The following is an 18,961-nucleotide window of genomic DNA, read 5'->3' as shown; positions in this document are numbered from 1 at the left end:
GAAAATGGTGGCACTTGAATTATACAGTGCGCTCCAATATTCAGAGGTGGCATGAACTCAGTAGTGGCATGATGGTGTGAACAAGCACTTTCCTTAATTGATTGCTGTCCTTGTTAATGATCAATACTGTATATGATTAAATATTTAAAGGTTATAGAATACAAAATGCTTTAAATAGTTTACATGGGTTATTGTATAGTGACAGGAAATAATAACATTAGCAGGGAATGTTGATAACTTTAGCTTTAGCTCAACAATATCACTGAGCATCCATATTTGTGAGAGGTAGGTAGAGTTTGTCCACAGCGGTCGCCACAATCAATAAAAAATGAAGATTACTGTAGCTGCTTTAAAGGAACATTATGTAACTGTTTTACCTTAAAGTAACAGCTTCAGAATCATTTTGATGGTACAGTGTCTCGTAATAGATTGAATGGGGTATCTGTCTCAGCCACTCCGCCCCACATATTGTTTCTGCACTATGCAACACACAAAATGCCAATTCTACATAATGTTGCTTTATCCAAACATCATTCATCCAAATGAAACAATTAATATTTAGATGGGTGCAGATTAATTTTCTGTTGATCAACTAAGCAATTAATTGACTTAGGACATGAAGCCTGACTAAACTCCATGTTAACATATAGACCTGCTACCTACTAACTCCTACAATGAGTAGAAAAGTAAAATGGTCTTTCTTGATTTCTGACAATAAACTCCAGTCTTAGTGGTTTTGCCTTAAGGAGTGCCCGTAACTCCTTGTCGATGAATTGAACTCACCAATCATGAATTGATCATGAACACTCTCATTGTACACTAAAGTAAAAATAGTTGATTTAACAATCTTTCAGTGTTTGTTTGTCTCGAGACTAAATCAAATAAACTTAGACCAGACCACGACACTCTGCAAGAGCCGCCACCAGACGAGTCAGTCCTCCTCATTTACATAATTTCTCAGTTTCTGTGTATTTCTGGTGTTTCTGTACTTTGTTTACACAGACGACACAGTAGCAGTGCAGTGAAGCAGAAAATTGTTGCTGTACCAGAATATGTATTGGTGAATAACACTGTTGTCAGCTCCATCCCCACTGTGCTATTAGACACAATACTGCGCTACATAAAGGAATAAACACACAGTGGCAGTAGGTGCACACACATAAAACAATGGATGCTGGCTGCCTTTGTGCAAACTGTTACCACATCACCCGTATCTTACTGCACTCTTTTACTCGTTTTAACAACCCTGCAGCGGTTTTATTGTGTACTTATGCTAATGTGTTAATCAAGTGTGCGATCAATAATTCATCACCTGCAGAGTGGTCGGTAGTTGAAACAACAGCAAGCCAGAGGCATCCTGTCTCCCCTTTGATGTCTTTATTTCTAGTTGTTCATTATGTGAGACAAGGAGAGTACCTGCCCCAGCCATCTTTTCTCTCTGCATGTTCAGGCCTGCAGATATTAATATTTGATGGCTTTCCCTTCATACCATAGCAGCCAGATGTCCAGACAGCGTGCACTCAGGACTGGGACACATCCACTGTGCTTTCTCTGAGGTTTTTACAATTCTTTTATAGTCTGACCTGGTTAAACATCCACATGATGCTCAATGTCAGAACGGGCGCTTGGAGAGGTTTGTCAGCCTTTTTTCATGTGATCGTTTGTGAGGTAAAAGAATAAAAGTTGCTTTCAGATGATCTTGCCTGAAGCTAGAATAGTAGTTGCGTCTGTATTTGAAGAGTTTCTCAACAGCAGCACTGTTTCGATAAATCACCTGCTTTTTTTTCTCTCCCTCTCTGTGTCTTTCTCTTGACACTTGCCCCTCTTACAATTTTGTCTCTGCCCTTGTTTTTACAGGAAGAATGCAAGCAGATCATGGCAAGGCAGAAGTCTAACAGCCAGTCGGACTCACACGATGATGAGGTTTCTCCCCCACCACCCAACCCTGTCGTCAAGGCCCGGCGCCGCAGGGGAGGGGTCAGTGCCGAGGTCTACACTGAAGAGGATGCCGTCAGCTATGTACGCAAGGTAAGCCTTGGAAGATGGACGTATACATAGTGTGACTGCTCGAATATACAAAGTTATCCACACAGATAACTACACATGCATGCAGTAAACGCAAACAAATGTGATAACAGGTCAACTCAAAGAAATTTCTTATTTGTTTGCACAGTCAAAACCTCACATTAACAAACATACAATAAACAGCTTTTATGAGTATGTGCATAGGTGATGGAAAGGAGGCTTATCCAAGCCTTCCTCAGTATGAGAAATTAAAAATACACTGGTGTAATCGAAAATATCAAACAGACATCAAGGTTTGTTGTTGTTTATTTGTTGGACACAGAGCTGTTGTTCTGTTAACGACCACTTAAGAGCATGAATGTAAACACATTTCATCAGGACGAAGTGAAAGCTGGAGGGGAGGCGAGCTGTGAAAATTTATGACAGCGATTAATGAACAGACACATCAGTGAATTTATTTGCAGCAAAATGAACAGTTTGTGAGTCAGCTGCTGAGCTGATGTTGAGCACAGATACTGAGACTCGACTCTGTGATAATAGACTGTGACAGACTCCCACTCAGGGTTTTGCAGATTAAAAGCTGCAATGATTAATCGACTCATTAGTGAAACAGTTGAACAGAAAGGACCCAAACTCAAGACACACACAGAGGCAGGCAGGTAAAGGAACAAAAAGTGAGCTTTACGGCTGATAACCAAAGTCCAAAATCCAAGTAACATAAGGGCAGGCAGAGGAAAATAAGGAACAAATCAGGAACGCAGGGAACACACAAGGACTGGGAAACAGGCACAGGAAAAGCATGGACGAAAATAGGACTTATGCGAGGACAACAGACGAACCAACTCTTTGAATTAGACTATTTTGAATATGAGGATGCATCACTACATATTTTTTCTTGTCATCTTGCTGCCTGGCAGTACTGCCCCTTCCTTAATTCTTTGCATACACATGCGTACGTATAAAATGCTGATTAGAAACCTGTTCCATGTATACATGGAGAAGAAAGCAGCTTTCCCCAGGAGAACTGAAACTGGAAAAAATGGGTTTTTCTAATCCCCAAACCTGATCAAGGAAACTGGGTTACTTGTGTACGCGCTGTTTATGAAATCAGGCAATTTCAGATACCTGTGCATATAAATACTCTGCTTGACACAAACTCTGAGAGTAAATTAATATGTTTTTTTGTTTTATTTAAGTGAGAATTTACTTTCGGCCTACATCTCTGGTTTGTAATACAATATGGGAGGCAATATGGTTGAGAGGTAAAGGGCAAGAAAAGTAACTTTGTGTTTTCTTCTCGTGGGCAGTGAGCTGGCTGTTATCTGTCATCTTGCAACCTATCATGTGTCATAATTCAATGGAACCATGGGAAAAAATGCTCTTTTGCCAGAAACTATAACTCACCTTTACACACACACACACACACAAACACCGTAGTCGTTATATCATTACTGTGCTTGTTCAGTTGTAATTAACTTGACACGCCATTAATTGCTGGGTAATGACATAACTGCTTGAACCCCCATCACCACGCTGCAATCGCATGGCCACTGGAGCATGCAAGTGTGTGTGTGTGTGTCAGGTGTGTGCACATGCCTACGTACATTTGTGTTTATGGCTCTGAGGTCTCTCCTCTCTCTACGCTGCAGTCGTGTCATGGCAACAAGCCTGCCCCCATCTCGAGCCTCATTTTCCTCACTGTCCCTCGCTATCGCACAAATTGACAAACACACACACACACACACAAGTCAACTAACACACGCAACAACCCTCACAACCGCATGTGAAAAATAAATTAATTCATGTGATTGCTCAACACAACAGACCATCAGAGAAAAGTGAATCAAAATTGAATTAGAACATGAATGCACATTATTGTCACTGTGAAAGAACATTTCCTCTGGTGTTTGATGTACACAGACACACACACACATGCACGCACACGCACACAAACACACACACGCACGCACACACACACACACACACACTAAAACATGTACACATACACATCGTCAGTTCCATTAATGACTCCACTGTGGAAATCAGCAGCTGTTTGACAGAACACAATCAATTAGCTAACCCTGCTCGTCTGATTAAAAAGAGCTTTGCTGTGAAGTGCTTTGAGTCTTAACAAATCATGAGGCCTGTCTGTTAGGCCTGGTGATCACATTAACAGAATGAAATGCAGGGCTGGCATCAGATTGATGGAAAGTCTCCTGACCTTTTTGACAATGGTGGGAACAAAGGGGGCATCGAGTCAGATATTTTCTCCAACTTGAAAGGGTTAATTTAGGCATGGCATGGGGAACTCTGGGATTTCCAAGGACATATCAAAAGTAATATCATACTGTATGTAATGCTAGTGAAAAAAACAAAACTTTACCATTAAGTAATACAGTGATCCCCAACCAGGGGTAATTGTATCCCAGGGGCTACTTTGCACTTGCCAACGGAAAGAAAGAAGAGACGCTCAACTAATTTGCGTGTATACAGTACAGCTACTTACTGAGTTAGCTGTAACACCTGAACACTACATAGCCCAAAAGCAAGCACATAAGTGAGTAAGTAGTTGAGATGGATAGCTAATTATTTACTTGTTGTGTTTCAAGAATTCATCCATAATTTCTAAAAGTAATGCTTTGATTGGAGATGCACCGATCGATAGGCCAGGGACTGGATTGCTTTAAGTAATGAAAAAAATGTTTAAATAGCTAGCTTAAAACCTTTGAAAAATGGTGTAAGAGCTTTGAGTGGTTAATCATCCAGTTTAAAGTCAATTCAAATGGACAGATTCAGAACATTTCAGGTGGTTTTGACCAACAGAATTTGAGTGGCTCCCTCTAACTACTTCAAGGCACAGCTGTTACATCATTAGAAATCCATCTTTTCCCATGTGGCTTAAACCCCAACTATTTTTTTGAGTTGGCTGGAGCAGCTTATCCTAACATTACTGTGACAAGTTACTGTGGTAAGAACAGACTCTGAATCATAACTTTGAGTGATTCAGCTGAGTTCCCTGACATTTAATGATCCCTTCTGTTGACAGTACTGGAGCTGGATCTTGTGGAGGATGATTAAGCGGCTGACCTGAAATCTGAATTGGGGAATGAGTTCTATCACAGAGACTCCCTGGTTTCTTTCCAGGCCAGACCAGCCGCTCTCTGTCCACTGAGTAGCCAGGCCGAGTACTGCAGATAGATAAATATTTTGGTCCTTTTATATTTTATATGTGATGTGGTCGTATGGGTCTCTGTGTGCATGTCATGCACATTGCTGCGTGGTCGTCTTAATGTGGAGACATCTGTTGCTTTAACGTAATTACAGCCTACCCCCTCCTCTCCCCCTCCACCAGAGACAAAACACATACACATACACACTCCTCTCCTTCTTTAAGATATTCTCTATTGCGAAGTTTATTCTTAATTACTCTCTCTCCGTCTCTCTTTCTCTTATTGCCTTTCTTACCCCGATGGTAAAAGCAGCTTAAGTTCTCTTCTAGGGTGCCTCCTTATAAATACAGACTTCTGTGGCTTTGTTGTGGCTACAGATTTTGCCATTCCCTTTCCATGTACACACACACACACACACACACACACACACACACACACACACACACACACACACACACACACACACACACACACACACACACACACACACCACAGAGTCTGGGACATGAAAATGCATGTTTTATGAATGAGTTCAGGCCTCTTGTGAATTTTTAAGGGCTGTGTGACATTTTGAGTGTAATCCCTGAACAGATGGGCTTTCCCAAAAATACACAGACACACGTGTGGGATATTCCTTTCAGAGTTTGCCAATACGCTGCTCTTTAATTACTCAATTTAGTCTGCTTTTGAAGTCAGGCCTATTATGTGTTTGTGCTGGTTTGTTTCATGTGTCCACCTGCACAGTGTTGTTGCAGTCTACTTGGCTGTAATTCATATTACTGCTTTGTCTACACAGGTGATCCCAAAGGACTACAAGACCATGACCGCCTTGGCCAAGGCCATCTCCAAGAACGTGCTGTTTGCTCACCTGGACGACAATGAGAGAAGGTATGTTGACCTCTTTAGTAGCTTTGCACGACGTCCAATGTGATGCCAACAATCCAAATGTATGTGTGGACCATGAGTGCATGTTTGTAAGCTGATAAAATCATGAAGAGGCCATTGTTCCCGTTAAGTGTATTGCCCTCGTGGCCACTGTGTGCCAGTGTTGCCTGCTTTGGGAGCTGCGGAGACACTGGCGGAGCGAGAAGGAGGGGTAAACATGACAGATGTGGCGGCGAAGGGTGGGTAAGGGGGCAACTGGATGTGTCTGTGTGTACTTTATTGTATTGTGTTGTTGGTTGTTATGGTAACTTGTGTGTATGTCAGTATCATGTTGTGCATTCAGATATGGGCGGTGGTGCTCAGAAATCAATGATTCTCCATAGTAGTCTTGGAGAGGGAGGGATGCCAATTTCCCTCCTTTTTTCATCCCATCTGCTCCAATTCATTGTTCTTTCACATTCCTCCTCCCTCCATCCCTCCATCTGTCCCAGATCTGTAGTGATGACTCGGTCTGGCTCTGACAGGGGAGGGGAGGGGGTTGTTGTGGGAAAGGCTCTCAGGTGGCTGGCGATACCGCCGCCAGCCGGAATAGTGTTTCATTGGCGGGGAGAATCCATTATGCCCCATGGAGAGGAAAACACCGGAGCTTTCCTGTTGGCTTAAGCCTCCACGGACCAAACCCAAAACACACTCTTTCCAGTCTTTCGTCAGCTGACAATTTACCGTGCACCCTTGGCACAGGCACGCAGGCCTCTGATTGCAAGTCAGTGCCTCTGAAGCAGCCCCGAGCAGAGTGCAACATGTGATGGATCTGGAAGTTCTTAAAAACCATGTACTTGGGTGGCTGATGTGGCAGATTGGCATTGCACCACAAAAATATTTGGCAGTGGACCCTAAACCATCGGTTTTAATGTACTCAAAGCCTTTTGGCATGCCAAGCTATGTAATGGCGTTGTCATCAGCCCTTAAAACCATGCATGATGTAGAAGTTTTTCGACTGGCTGTCATGTTTGCTGTCTCGCTACACACAGCTAGCATCAACCATTAGCGCTGTGCACACAGGAATTTGTTGTTGTGGGATTTGCGGGTTAAGATGAAGCTAGCAGCGCTGATGGCTCATAGCTAGTGAAAACCTTGTCTGGTTGGCTAGATTGTGCAGGGATGTGGAAGTTAGTTGGCCTCATCTCTCTCTTGGACTCTTAGAGTCACCCTCACTCCCTTCTGTTCTTCTCACTCTTCACTTCCAGCTGATGATTTCGGCTGGCTGGTGGCTCGGTCGCATTGCGGTTATGTTGCGGTCATCGTGCCTAGAGCCCCTACAGACAGAAGTGTATTGATGTTCAGCCAATGTGGTCCTCCAGCATTAATGAAAAACTGCACACAGCAGCCAGCAGGCCTTTGCACGTGGCTTCGTTGCTGTAGAGTACACTATTGGTACGGTTGGCATGCCTGTCATTTTCTGTGATTCTAACAGAACTACTGCTACTACAGGCAACAACACACAAAATGAAGCCAAACTCAGCTTCAGAGTAATCATTTTTGCTTTTTGATGCCTTCTGTTGTTGGCGTTGATGAAGTCACGTTATGAAGTACATTGGCATCTTTAGATGTGCCAGAACTGCCAAGGACTGATGCACATCAACAGATGGAGTCTGACTGCCCTGACTGTCCTCTCTCTCTCTTAGTCTCTCACTCCCTCTCTGGTTTTTTCGCTCTTCTCTCGTTTAGCAAACAGCTGGCCATTTGGGTAATCAGACTTTCTTGCACATGTGGTCTCACTGGGTGACAAAATAGTGACACCACAGTTACATGCAAAAACTGCTACTGACTTGTTTTTCTTGGCATTGGCAAATACTATTTTTTAAATATCCCAATAAAAGAATCGAAACATTCAATAAATGGCTTTTTTATTGTAAAAGCTGTGTGTGAGACGGAACGGGAAACAAACAGAGGCCTGTGTGTGTGTGTGTGTGTGTCGAGGAAACATCTTGTGTGATTAGTCACTCGGCAGTTATGTAAGCTGAACACCACACGATTTGTTCCCCCATTTGCACGATATTATGCTATCATCCCCTTCAGTAATGAGCAAGATCGAAAACAATGAAGCCCTCTTTGTTTCTCAGCTCTCTCCAATGCTGTCTTTTATCTTTCATCACTTTTTTCTTCGTTGCCCTCCTTTTTGCTTGTTATCTTATCCTCTCTCACCCTGTCTACCTCATCCTCTTAAGTTACTTATCTTTACCAGGAATCCACTGGACTGTACTGGCTCTGGAAGCAGTGCATTTTTACTGAGCTTAATAACACACTGGTTGACAGGGCTGCTTTTCTCCTCATTTTTTTCAAAATTATTTTTGCCTCTGTAGAAGTCATGTATTGTGCTGGCTTTTTGCACACCTGTGTGCAGTTTAACTTTATTGGATACTTATCAAAATCTTTCATTATCTGTATGGATCATGATTTATATCTGCCAGTCCTAAATACCGGGACCGGGTCAGGCGTACAAATTCTGATTTCAAAATAAATTGCTTTGCTGTTAGTATCCATATATCATACAGGTCCTTGGCTTGTTCTAAAATGGTATTTAATTCAGGACTGCAAGTGTTGACCATGTGTGTGTGTTGATGGTTTTTCTGATATCACCATGTTGGTGTTCATCGTAGTTAATGTTGTTCCAGGACAATCATTTCAATGTATGAAAGAGCATCAAAAACCACACTCGGACCAAGCCGTCCTGGCGGAATAGGTTGAGTAAAGGATTCTCACTCAGTAGGCCGGGGTTTATATCCTGTTTGATAGATATTATTGTACTGTACCATATTTTTACATTAAAACTGCTTTAAGTGATATATTTTCATTTAAATAATTGTTAAATAGCTCTATATTCCAACTGCATTCACTGTTATGGAGTGTTTGGTCAGTAGGAGCAGGATCCTCCAGTTTGGTGCTATGTCTGGCGATTACCGCTGTGTATTCATGTGTCGCTAGAGAGGAGGGAGGGGGATTGCTAACTGCAAAACTGACAGGAAGTTAGCCAAAACGACTACAAAACGCTTAAAGCAGCTTTAAGTGTATTTATTATTTTAATTTCTTTTATGTTTTCCTTCAAAACCTTAAACACATGTTTGGCAGGATAACTTCTCCCATGTGTCAATTTACCTGATCTTTTTCCATGAATCACTAAACTATAACATTGCAAAAAATCTTATTGGTAAATGGTCAACATTTATTTGTTTATGTGTTGACATGGTATCCCTATGCACAGAGCTAAAACTGCAGGATTAAGTTGCCTTCCTGGTTGACAGCTATCGATATCTGCAAATTAGGCAATCAGCCACTACATATGTCTTTAGATTAGATTAGATTCAATTCCAATAATTCTAGTGTGAATACATGTCTTTCCTGAGGAAATCTTTAAGCAATGAGGCTGTCCTATCAGTCTGTTGGTGGGGCTGACCGTGTTCATAATCACAGGAATGGGCCATGCAGGAGAAAAATCATCCAGGGGGTCATCTTAGGACAAGCAGAATATTACTTAAACTAAAACAGAGCCATGTTGCCTTCTGCGCTTTGATCATATCCTGTTTTGTAAATGTTTGCTTCAGCCGCTTCCATTGTCAAGAATGTAAAGATGTCAGAATTTGTGTCTGAGAGAGAGAATGAAAACAGTAAATATGGAGGGGCTTTCAGTGGAAGAGGCAAGAGAAAAGGCATTTGTTTTCCTAGAATTTAATCATTCAGAAGTGCTGTTCTACCTTAGCTAAGGCAGAAGAGGCAAATAAATGAAAAAACGTAAGAGCTCTTCTTCATCCCTCTTAACATAAACTTTCTCAGTGGTGATCAGTTACTGTAATCAAGCAAATACCATTATTTGCAGCCCAAAATCTGTAATCTACCTTTAAACTTAATAACTGTAGTTGTGATGGAGATTGAAAGAGCCAAATGTGTGGAGCGGTTAAGAAAAACGAACCAATCAAACCCCTTTACTGGCACAAGAGTGAAGCTAACACACATGCGTATAACTTGACACACAAATACCACCATCACTACAAAGGATGACAGGGGATTACATTATCATGAGATACACGCACACACACACACACACACACACACAGTACATTCTCAAGTATGCATGTCAGACTGTGTTCCCAGTGAGGCTGCTCCAGCTGGGAGCATGGAGTCTTTGATTAACACACCATTCCATATGTCAAACTTTATGGCCTTAAAGTTTCTGAGCTCCACCAGCCGTGTGTGTGTGTGTGTGTGTGTGTGTGTGTGTGCGTGTGTGTGTGTGTGTGTGTTAGTCCGTCTTTCCCCAGCTGCCTGAAAGTGAAACCTCACCTCATTTTGCCTTCCATATTACAACTGAACTCTGTTTTTGTTATTAAAAAGCTGTTTTGAAAGCTGAAAAGGTTACAGGAATAAAGAGATCAAAGCAGATACTTTTCTCGTACTGATGGTCTTTAAAATATGTATTATTCAGATTTATCACACATATGTATAGCACAGTATACAGTATATGTAGTTCATGGTTTGTTAGGAATACACACTATATAGAGTATCTCTGTCTGTTTACAGTATCTCTTTGACCTTGGCTGGTCTCTAAGTTGACGTCTGAATCTCCGGCATGGTGTTGCTCCCAGCGGGCCTCTGGGTGGACCCTTCTATTTGCCGCCCATTAGCTGCCATAATGACCTCATTATGATATGCCCAGACAAATAGACTCGCAAGCACACAAGATAAGCCAGGAACAGGTGTTTGATTTCACATTGTGCTGAGCCTGCTTTGCTAACACCCAACTCAGCCTGCAACCACCTGTCTCAATACTGTAACCATACAGTAGTTGTTATCATATCGACTGAAACTGTTATCTCGTCTTACCATCTGGATGTCTGATTATTCTGTTTTGGTTTCAGCTCAGATGATAGTTTTCAGATTGATAAGAAAATGTCGGGATTGATAACAGAAAGAATCAGGTCGGCTGTTTTGCACAAATTTGGCTATCGGGCCTCTGCCTAATTGTCAAGTTTACAGGCTTGTGTGTGCACATCAACTGTTTGTCCAGGTGCACCCTCAGTTGAGATTTGCCAGCCTAATCTCCCCAACCACTTCCCCCTGTTAAATGCCAATTGAGAATCGGTCGTTTAATATGTTCAACAGAAGCGCTATCGCCTGTTTAAACACACATTCCTTCAGTTCCGACTGTAAAAGTGTTTCTTATCTAACTTCCCACTGAAGTGATATGAAATGAGACTTCTGATAGCAGTGAGTGTGTTAATGTTGGCCTGTTTTTGTTAGTTTTTATGAACACCTGGATAAATGACCTTGATGATCTCATATATCAACTTCGTTGATATAGGAGTTCAGTGATGTAGAGAAGGCAAGGAATGGACGGACACAGGAGCAATTCTTTGAAGTCGAATTTCGGGAGGGATTAATGACAAGAAAAGGCCTCTGGGAAATCTGTCAGTGTAATTTTTCCCTCAACACAAACAAAACACACACAAATAGATACACATATATATGCTCGTTTTCTCCTGTCTGCCTGCATTACACTAATGCCCTTATACCACAAAATACTCTCCTGGGGACAGTACAGACATGAGAAGCCCTGCTCTTTGTATAACCACATAAATAGTCTGGCAGACATGTGGAAACCCTGTTTATCCCATTCCTTGAGCTGTCTTGGCAAAGTTTCCAATATTCTAAAATAACATTGCCATCTGGTAACAGGAGTTGTTAAACCTCGTCAGGTCAGGACCCAGCTGTAAATCAAGCAAATACAGTGCTTTATCTTTGGTATCTAGAGGGCAGAAAGTACTTATAACAATTTTATAAGAAGCACAATCAATACAACAATCAAAATGTTGCGTTAAAAAAGATACAATGGGGGGAAGGATTGTAAAGAGGTGGTGCTTACCTCATCCTGCCTGCTTTAATCCTCTAATTAACAAGCAGAGTAATGAGTTGATGAAGTGACCGATTAGTTGACCTCTGACCCCTAAACCCTGACCTCTGCACCTTCCCCACTAGCCTCTGCCGACGGACAGGGAACATCTTTAGTGTACTGGCACTCTTTGTCTGTGTGTGTGTGTGTGTGTGTGTGTGTGTGTGTGTGTGTGTGTGTGTGTGTGTTTGAAGAGGTGCAAAAACAATAATAAATAAATCAGTGAGAGACAAAAAACTAAATAAACAAACAATAGCGAAGATACTAAAGCTGCCCGGGAGAGAGGCGTCCCATCTCATGTTCCAGCGGAAGTTTATTTAAGGCCTGTGTGAAGGGGACAAAACAACAAAGAGGATGCAATGTGAGATAGTGTGCTGTGTGTAGCCGTATCAGATGAGCACAGCTCTCATCATTTTATCTGATAGCTCGCTCATTTGAATCAGGCTCCATTTCCAATAGATCTGGAACTTGAGCTCTGTGCTCCGGTGAATGGGTTCATTTTTGAAAACACAGAGCAAGCTGCAGCTCAAAATGAACAGTACGGGCAAAATTTGGGTTTGACAAAACGCACAGATACACACACACACTGATTACATCTCCATCATGTTCTACATCTAGTGACACTCAAAGTGTGTTGTTACCACACAGCAGCCCCTAGGGGGTGTTTTTGCCACACACAGATGACATAGGCATTAACTTTCTCTGGAGTCATTGCTTCTGCCAGCCAGAAAGTAGTCTTTGTACTGGAAATACAAACAAGTACGTCAAATGTTATTGTGCACCTGTAGGCATATGTGCTCGGACACTTGTTTTAAGTGACCCCCTGCCTGCAGACTGTCCTTCCTGGCAGGGGAAACAGGACGTAGTAGCACTGAATGGCAGTGGATGGCTTTGTCTCTCTTTCTCGTGATATTGGAATGACTACTGATGAAGTATCCTGTAGTCTCCATAGTGTGCATGTGTTGGCTTTTCTCGTCATTGAGAGGTCTCTGTGTTCAGGTGGAAGACTGGTGAGGATGTTTGCGTCTGCGGGATTTGTATTTTATGGTGGGCTATGCAATGACAGCACAAACAAATTAGCAGCTTTCTGTTGTGTGTTGTTTAGTCTATTTGTTTGCGCGTGCGTTTGCATTTCCTGTCTTTCTGATTCCCTCATTGACTGTCTGTGTGTTCTCATTCCCATTCTTCCTGAGAGCCCGGTGGTCCTCTTTCCCCCCTTTTCAGAATTCACAACTTTCTCTCACTTTTTCTCTTCCTGTCTTTCTCCCTCTCTCAGTCATGCAGGCTCATTCACATCTACATCCACGCTCACATCCAGTCCCTCCCCCACAGTCATGTGTAGTCTTCTCTCTCTGTCCCCCTGCATGGCTTTGTGCTGCTGCCACAATGCCAGGGGCCAGGCGATGAGGTCACTCTCCACAGGAGAGCTGCAGGCCTGACTGAACCTCGACCATCCCCACCACCATCCAGAGGACTAACAGCCCAGTGGCCTCACCTCCCCCAGCACACTACATCTTTACCCATAGCAGAGACAACTTCACCTCTATTCCTATGTAAACCACAGGGCACACAAGAAAACACATAATTTTTAGGATTTTCATATTAGCTAGGCTGCATGCTTGCAAGCTAGCGCTGATAAACACATTCATACATGCACATGAGTGCGCACATGTACAACCACACACACATGCACAACTGCACAGATAGCTGGAAACTTTTGTCCTCTCTCATACCCTCTGCTGTGTTTCAACCTGTCCCCTGCTGCCTCTTCCGCCCCCTGTCATCCTTCCCTCCATCCATTTCTCCATGCAGTTCTTAAGAAATTAGTGAGTCATGTAGTACTGTTTGAGTCTGGAGTCCTTTCAGAATGTTGTATCCCCTCCAAAATGTACCCCAGAGTCTGTTCAGGACACTTTTCCAGCCATCTATGATTCATCCCTGCCTTTTCAGCTGCTTATACCATCATTGTGAGTGTGTTTGTGTGTGTGTGTGTGTGTGTGTGTGTGTGTGCGCATGTGTGTGTGTGTGTTTGTGCACAACTGTGTGAACATGTTTTTCTGTGTGCGCAGGTACTTATGTGCAGTTTGATGCACATGAGTGCGTAAAAAAGTGGCATTTTTCTGTACATATATGCATGTGCCGTCTGTGTTTGTCTTGAAGTAAACAGGAAAGGGAGAGAAAGTAGCCTCCACTTTGGATTTGAACAGTAGTTGGATAAAATGTCCACAGTGGGAGAAGTAGTGAATCACCTTAATCGCTCACAATAAAACAGCCCTCAGAAACACTTTAACTGCTGAGTGAGTGAAAATCAGGAGGAGCAAGTGGCAGTAAAAGAAAAATAAGTGTAGGAAAAACTTCACCACAAAATCAAATAATACATGTTTTTTCCTCTTACCTGTAGTGCTAGTTACCCATCTGTTTTGGTGTGAGTCACCGAGTTTTGGAGATATCGAACATAAAGATGTCTGCCTTCACTCTCTTCTCTGATATAATATAACTAGATAACTCAGCTTGTGGTGCTCAAAGCACCCAAAAATACATTTGTAAAATCAACAGCAATATCTCTTTCCTTATTAATGAGCCATTAACTCAAGGTAATCCACAGACCTTGTCGTGAGCAGTTTCGTGTAGGAACTATTTTCTTTCCGTATCACTGTGGCTGTCATGATATCAGTTTTTCACAACACGATTACCATTGTCAAACAAATTCACAATACATACATATTATTGTGAAAATCTATAGAAATTTTGGGAAAAAAATGCTAGCAATCAAATGTATCTTTAACTTTGTTTACTGTGTGTTTTGTATCTTTTTGACTAATAAATTACCCTCAAACAGACATGTCTGCTCTGAGATCGTGGACAGTGTCACGTTTTATTTCATGTGAATGAACATGTAGGCTAAATGTGCGCGTGTGCATGACAGTGACTTCCTAGCCTGTGTTTGCCCCCGCTGTGAGGACATGATGTTCCTGCAACCCTTCAGTGCCTTTATAGCTCAACCGGGCCCAAAGTACAACCCACACACTGACCACCACACATTAGCCGAGGACAGAGCAGCCCAGCCGCCTACAGAACAGCCTGGGTCGGCCCAAGGCCTCCTATTGTATACATCCCGTCTGCTTTGTCTATGCTACGGTGATAGGTTCCAGTGCACAGGCACAGACAACAGTCTTGTTATAGCGTGTTAATTCTCCCATGACCTCCTCGTTGGTTCATGGGTGTCACTCTGGTCAAGTTTCATCTGAATTGGAGGTGCTCAGCCCATTTCCATGCCTGAGAAGTTTGAATGTGTGATGAGCTTGTGTTATAGAATTGAGGCCATCAGAGAGCCATTTGGCCTTTTTATGTGATAGTCTGTCATAGAGTAACAATGCTATCTAGGTCTCTACAGTACATATAGTGACTCAGCTGCTGAATTCAGCTGCGTAATTAATTTTATTTAAATTGCTATTTTGATTCATATCTCTATGAGAACTTCATGCAAGATGATCATTCTACTGTATTTACACTAGCAGAGACATCTGTTGCTTCTCACCAAGCACTCCTTGGTTAACAGTGCACAAGCTTAAACTTAAATAAATTTAACGTGGATAAGTGATGGAGAAAACCACACATACCTCTAAAACAGGAGGTATGGTATAAGGTGGCACTTCAACGAAGATAAAAAGGCTATAGATTACTGCATATCTTGATCATTTTCAGTGGTCTTGCTTGCACCTAACTGTCAAATCTGCTCCACATCTTGTAATGATTTCCATTTCTTCATGCTGTAATTTTGGGATTTCTCAGTAATTAAAACCTCAAGGATAAAAGATTGTTTTGACAGTATTTACTTCCATTTTTTCATGAATTATTTGCACTCAAAGCTGACAAAAGAAGCTTTGTTCTCGAAAAATGTTATGGCATGCCACAGAACTCTTGCTTCTTAAGGTCTTCCATCAGTCAGGAAACAGTCCAACTTGACTTGCTAAAATCAATCAATTTCTAATCTGTGTATGAATACGCTTCAGACCTCACTCTGTAAGTTTGGTTAAATCTTGATGCAAAAGCTCATCCATTGAGGTGATCAGGTAGTTTCAGCATCCATAACAAGAGCCTTATTACAGTGCACACCATACCTGAAAATCTCAAGGAGAATCAAAGAGTTTTCTGGGGAAGTAATTATTAGCGTATTAGCGTAAATAACTAAGTACCATAATAACTGACGATCTGGCTTTAGAAGGGTTAGCTTAGTGGGCTAGGCAGTAATTATGGTGTTAGTATTCACTCAATAAAGGCATCAGCCTAGATCTTCATTAATGAATGATACCTTGTACCAATCACTCTCAGAACAAAGATTAGCATCCTGTTACCAGGGAAAACTCTGGTTAAGGGTCAGGACACACTGGAAGTTGCACAAGGTATCATATAGTCTAGGAATAAGGTTGATAAAGAAGGATAGTATTTTTTGTCTTGAATGAAGATCATAATGTCAGTCCTGAGTGAGAAAACTGTGGTTCTTGTCCAGCGAGTCGCCATACATTGTTGTTACAGTTAAATAAACTTTTTCATGTAGCAAATTGCTAACATGAGCAAATTCCCTCGTGTTACTGCATTGTACAAGAGGTGCTAGTTGGTTGCTCAACACTGTCCAGGTCTGCAGCCTGTGTGTCTGATGAAGCTGTCTGTTTACAGGAGGGAAGGCCTTACGTCAGTCAGATGTCAGCTATTGAATGTCAACTATTTCTCTCCCCTCCGTGCACCCACTGCACCTCTTACCTCACTGCCCAGAGTGCTGGTGGATGAGGTTTAAATACACACACACGAGTACAGTTTACAGTTTTAGCCTTAAGCATTTCTCCACTGGATACCTCGTCCTTCACATTTCTCCATTTAATTTCCTTGTAAACATCTATGTGTTTGAGCATGCACAAATGATATGCCGTGTTATGTAAACACCTCTCAGGTTTAAACCCCAACAAAAGACAATTTGTGTCCTGATCTGCTTCTCAAATGCTTATCTCGTTCTTGTGCTTGTCTACTGAGAGGTGGGAAGGAGGGAGGGAAGCAGGGGGAGGGAGGGAGGGAGGATGGAGGAGAGAGGAGAGGAAAAGACATGCCCGCGGGGCAGCGGCATGTCTTGTGATGTTTGCCGGCGTGTCAGGATATGTGTGTGTGTGTGTGTGAGAGAGAGAGAGAGAGTGAGAAAGAGGGAGAGGCACGACTCTTGGCACCTGTACAGAATGTATAGGACTGTTTTATCTGTGTGTAATATAACTCCATGCATTCGGAGGATCTTTTCTATCCCTGCATGCCAGGTGAGGACAAGAATATGTCTCCCTCTCTATCTGTCCTTCTCTCTCACTGTGTCCTTGCCTTATTCCGGTGACACGTCGCCTGTGGACACATCAGAGAGGTAGAGGCTTAGTCCTGTCAGCGCCTGATCCAGCCTGACCCTTTTTAAGTGGAGGAAGAGCTCACTTTTTCCTGCCCTGGGGCGACAAACAACGAAGACAGCGGGCATTAGGAAAGTGTGAAAATGCATGAGTACTGATAATACAATCTAGACACACTGCACGAGGAAAAGTAAGTAGCAAGCAGGTGAAAAAGTACGTTTTAGTATACTTAGTCAACAGTATTAGACGCCTGATGTGAGAAGAAGAAATGGAGAGGAAAGCAGGGGAGAGACTGCAGGGTTGGACATGTTTGTGAGGTTTGCGGGCTGACATCATGGCTGCATCAGCAGGTGGTGTGTGTTGGATCATCAGGTAGGCCTGTAAAACAGCCTTGTCACGCTGAATATACACAGCAGCCTAAAAAGTGGGGAGCAACCTTCATTCATGTCACTGGAAGTTTTAGCTGAATGTTTCAGTAAGACTATTTTTTATCCCTTTTCTAATGATAAAGGGGAGAGGGAGGAAACAGATGCGACTAGGGTTGGCTGACATGATAACACTTTCCAAAGCATTACTCCTACACCTATTTTCCTTATCAAACAGACTGTACACTCAAGGTCTGGGTGATAAGGTCTTAGAATAATATTGCTGGTATTTCTAGGCTCTAATGCAAAACACAATATATATCAGTGTTTTAAAATCTCTTCAAAAGCCCGACACAAACACCAGGACTAGGTGACAGAATCAAATATAATTAATATTTTTGACCAAATACCTCTGGCAATATTATAGGGATGACTATTGGTACTTTCCCAAAATATTAACATAACGAGATTTTTGATAATGACTAAGTGGCTAAAGGAAAATATTAGCACAAGAAGAACAGGCTGGTAAATTCAGAGAATTGCATCACTTAACTGTAATGTGGCTTTTAAAACCAAGGATCCTAAAAAAGAGGGAAGAGTCGTTACATCACTGAATCTTGCCAGACTGTGGTGACGGCTGTATTGAAGTCTTTGGGAGATGCATGGAGAAACACTAAAACCTAACATATCTATGTTGTGTGACTGACTGATGAAGAAATGCCTCCAAAAAATGAAAGCGTCTTTCCCAAACGACATCGAGGAACAAACAACTTGTCGATAAAAGAAATCAGTGGTTAACTTAGTCTCTGAGGTATATTCTTTCATTCATTTGTTCATCAGAAGTCATACAACATAGATGTGTTGGGTTTTAGTGTGTTGGAAAAGACAACACCAGGAAAAGATAACGTCATTCAAATTTGACAGAAACAAAATAAAACTCTCCAAAACCCACTTGGTTAGTGCAACAGTCTCCTGTTTGGTGAAAATAAACCTTTAATTCACCGAGCTAGATGTGAAAATAAACAGGCTCCAGACGCTGTTACTCATTCTTCAGCTCAGTGGGTGTGTACTGTGCTACCGTGTAAGAGGCTCTCACTCATTCTTCTGAGGAAGACCATGAAACAAGCCAAATAAAAATCACCCAACCCTAATTTGCACCCACAAACCAATAAGCTGTATTACTGGCACTTTTCC

The 18,961-nt window shown here is 42.1% G+C and overlaps 1 protein-coding gene across 1 annotated transcript in view; it reads left to right on the top strand.

Moving 5' to 3' along the window:
- Positions 1-18,961, top strand: part of prkar1b (protein kinase, cAMP-dependent, regulatory, type I, beta) — a 67,401-nt gene that overhangs the window by 11,050 nt on the left and 37,390 nt on the right. The window contains exons 2-3 of the mRNA XM_073494732.1: positions 1,858-2,028; positions 5,992-6,083. Coding sequence (XP_073350833.1) covers positions 1,858-2,028; positions 5,992-6,083 — 263 coding nt within the window. The remainder of the gene's footprint in view (positions 1-1,857; positions 2,029-5,991; positions 6,084-18,961) is intronic.

Source organism: Pagrus major, chromosome 23, assembly GCF_040436345.1.
Source record: "Pagrus major chromosome 23, Pma_NU_1.0".
In the NCBI taxonomy this organism is placed as follows: Eukaryota; Metazoa; Chordata; class Actinopteri; order Spariformes; family Sparidae; genus Pagrus; species Pagrus major.
This window is presented reverse-complemented; position numbering and strand designations above follow the sequence as displayed.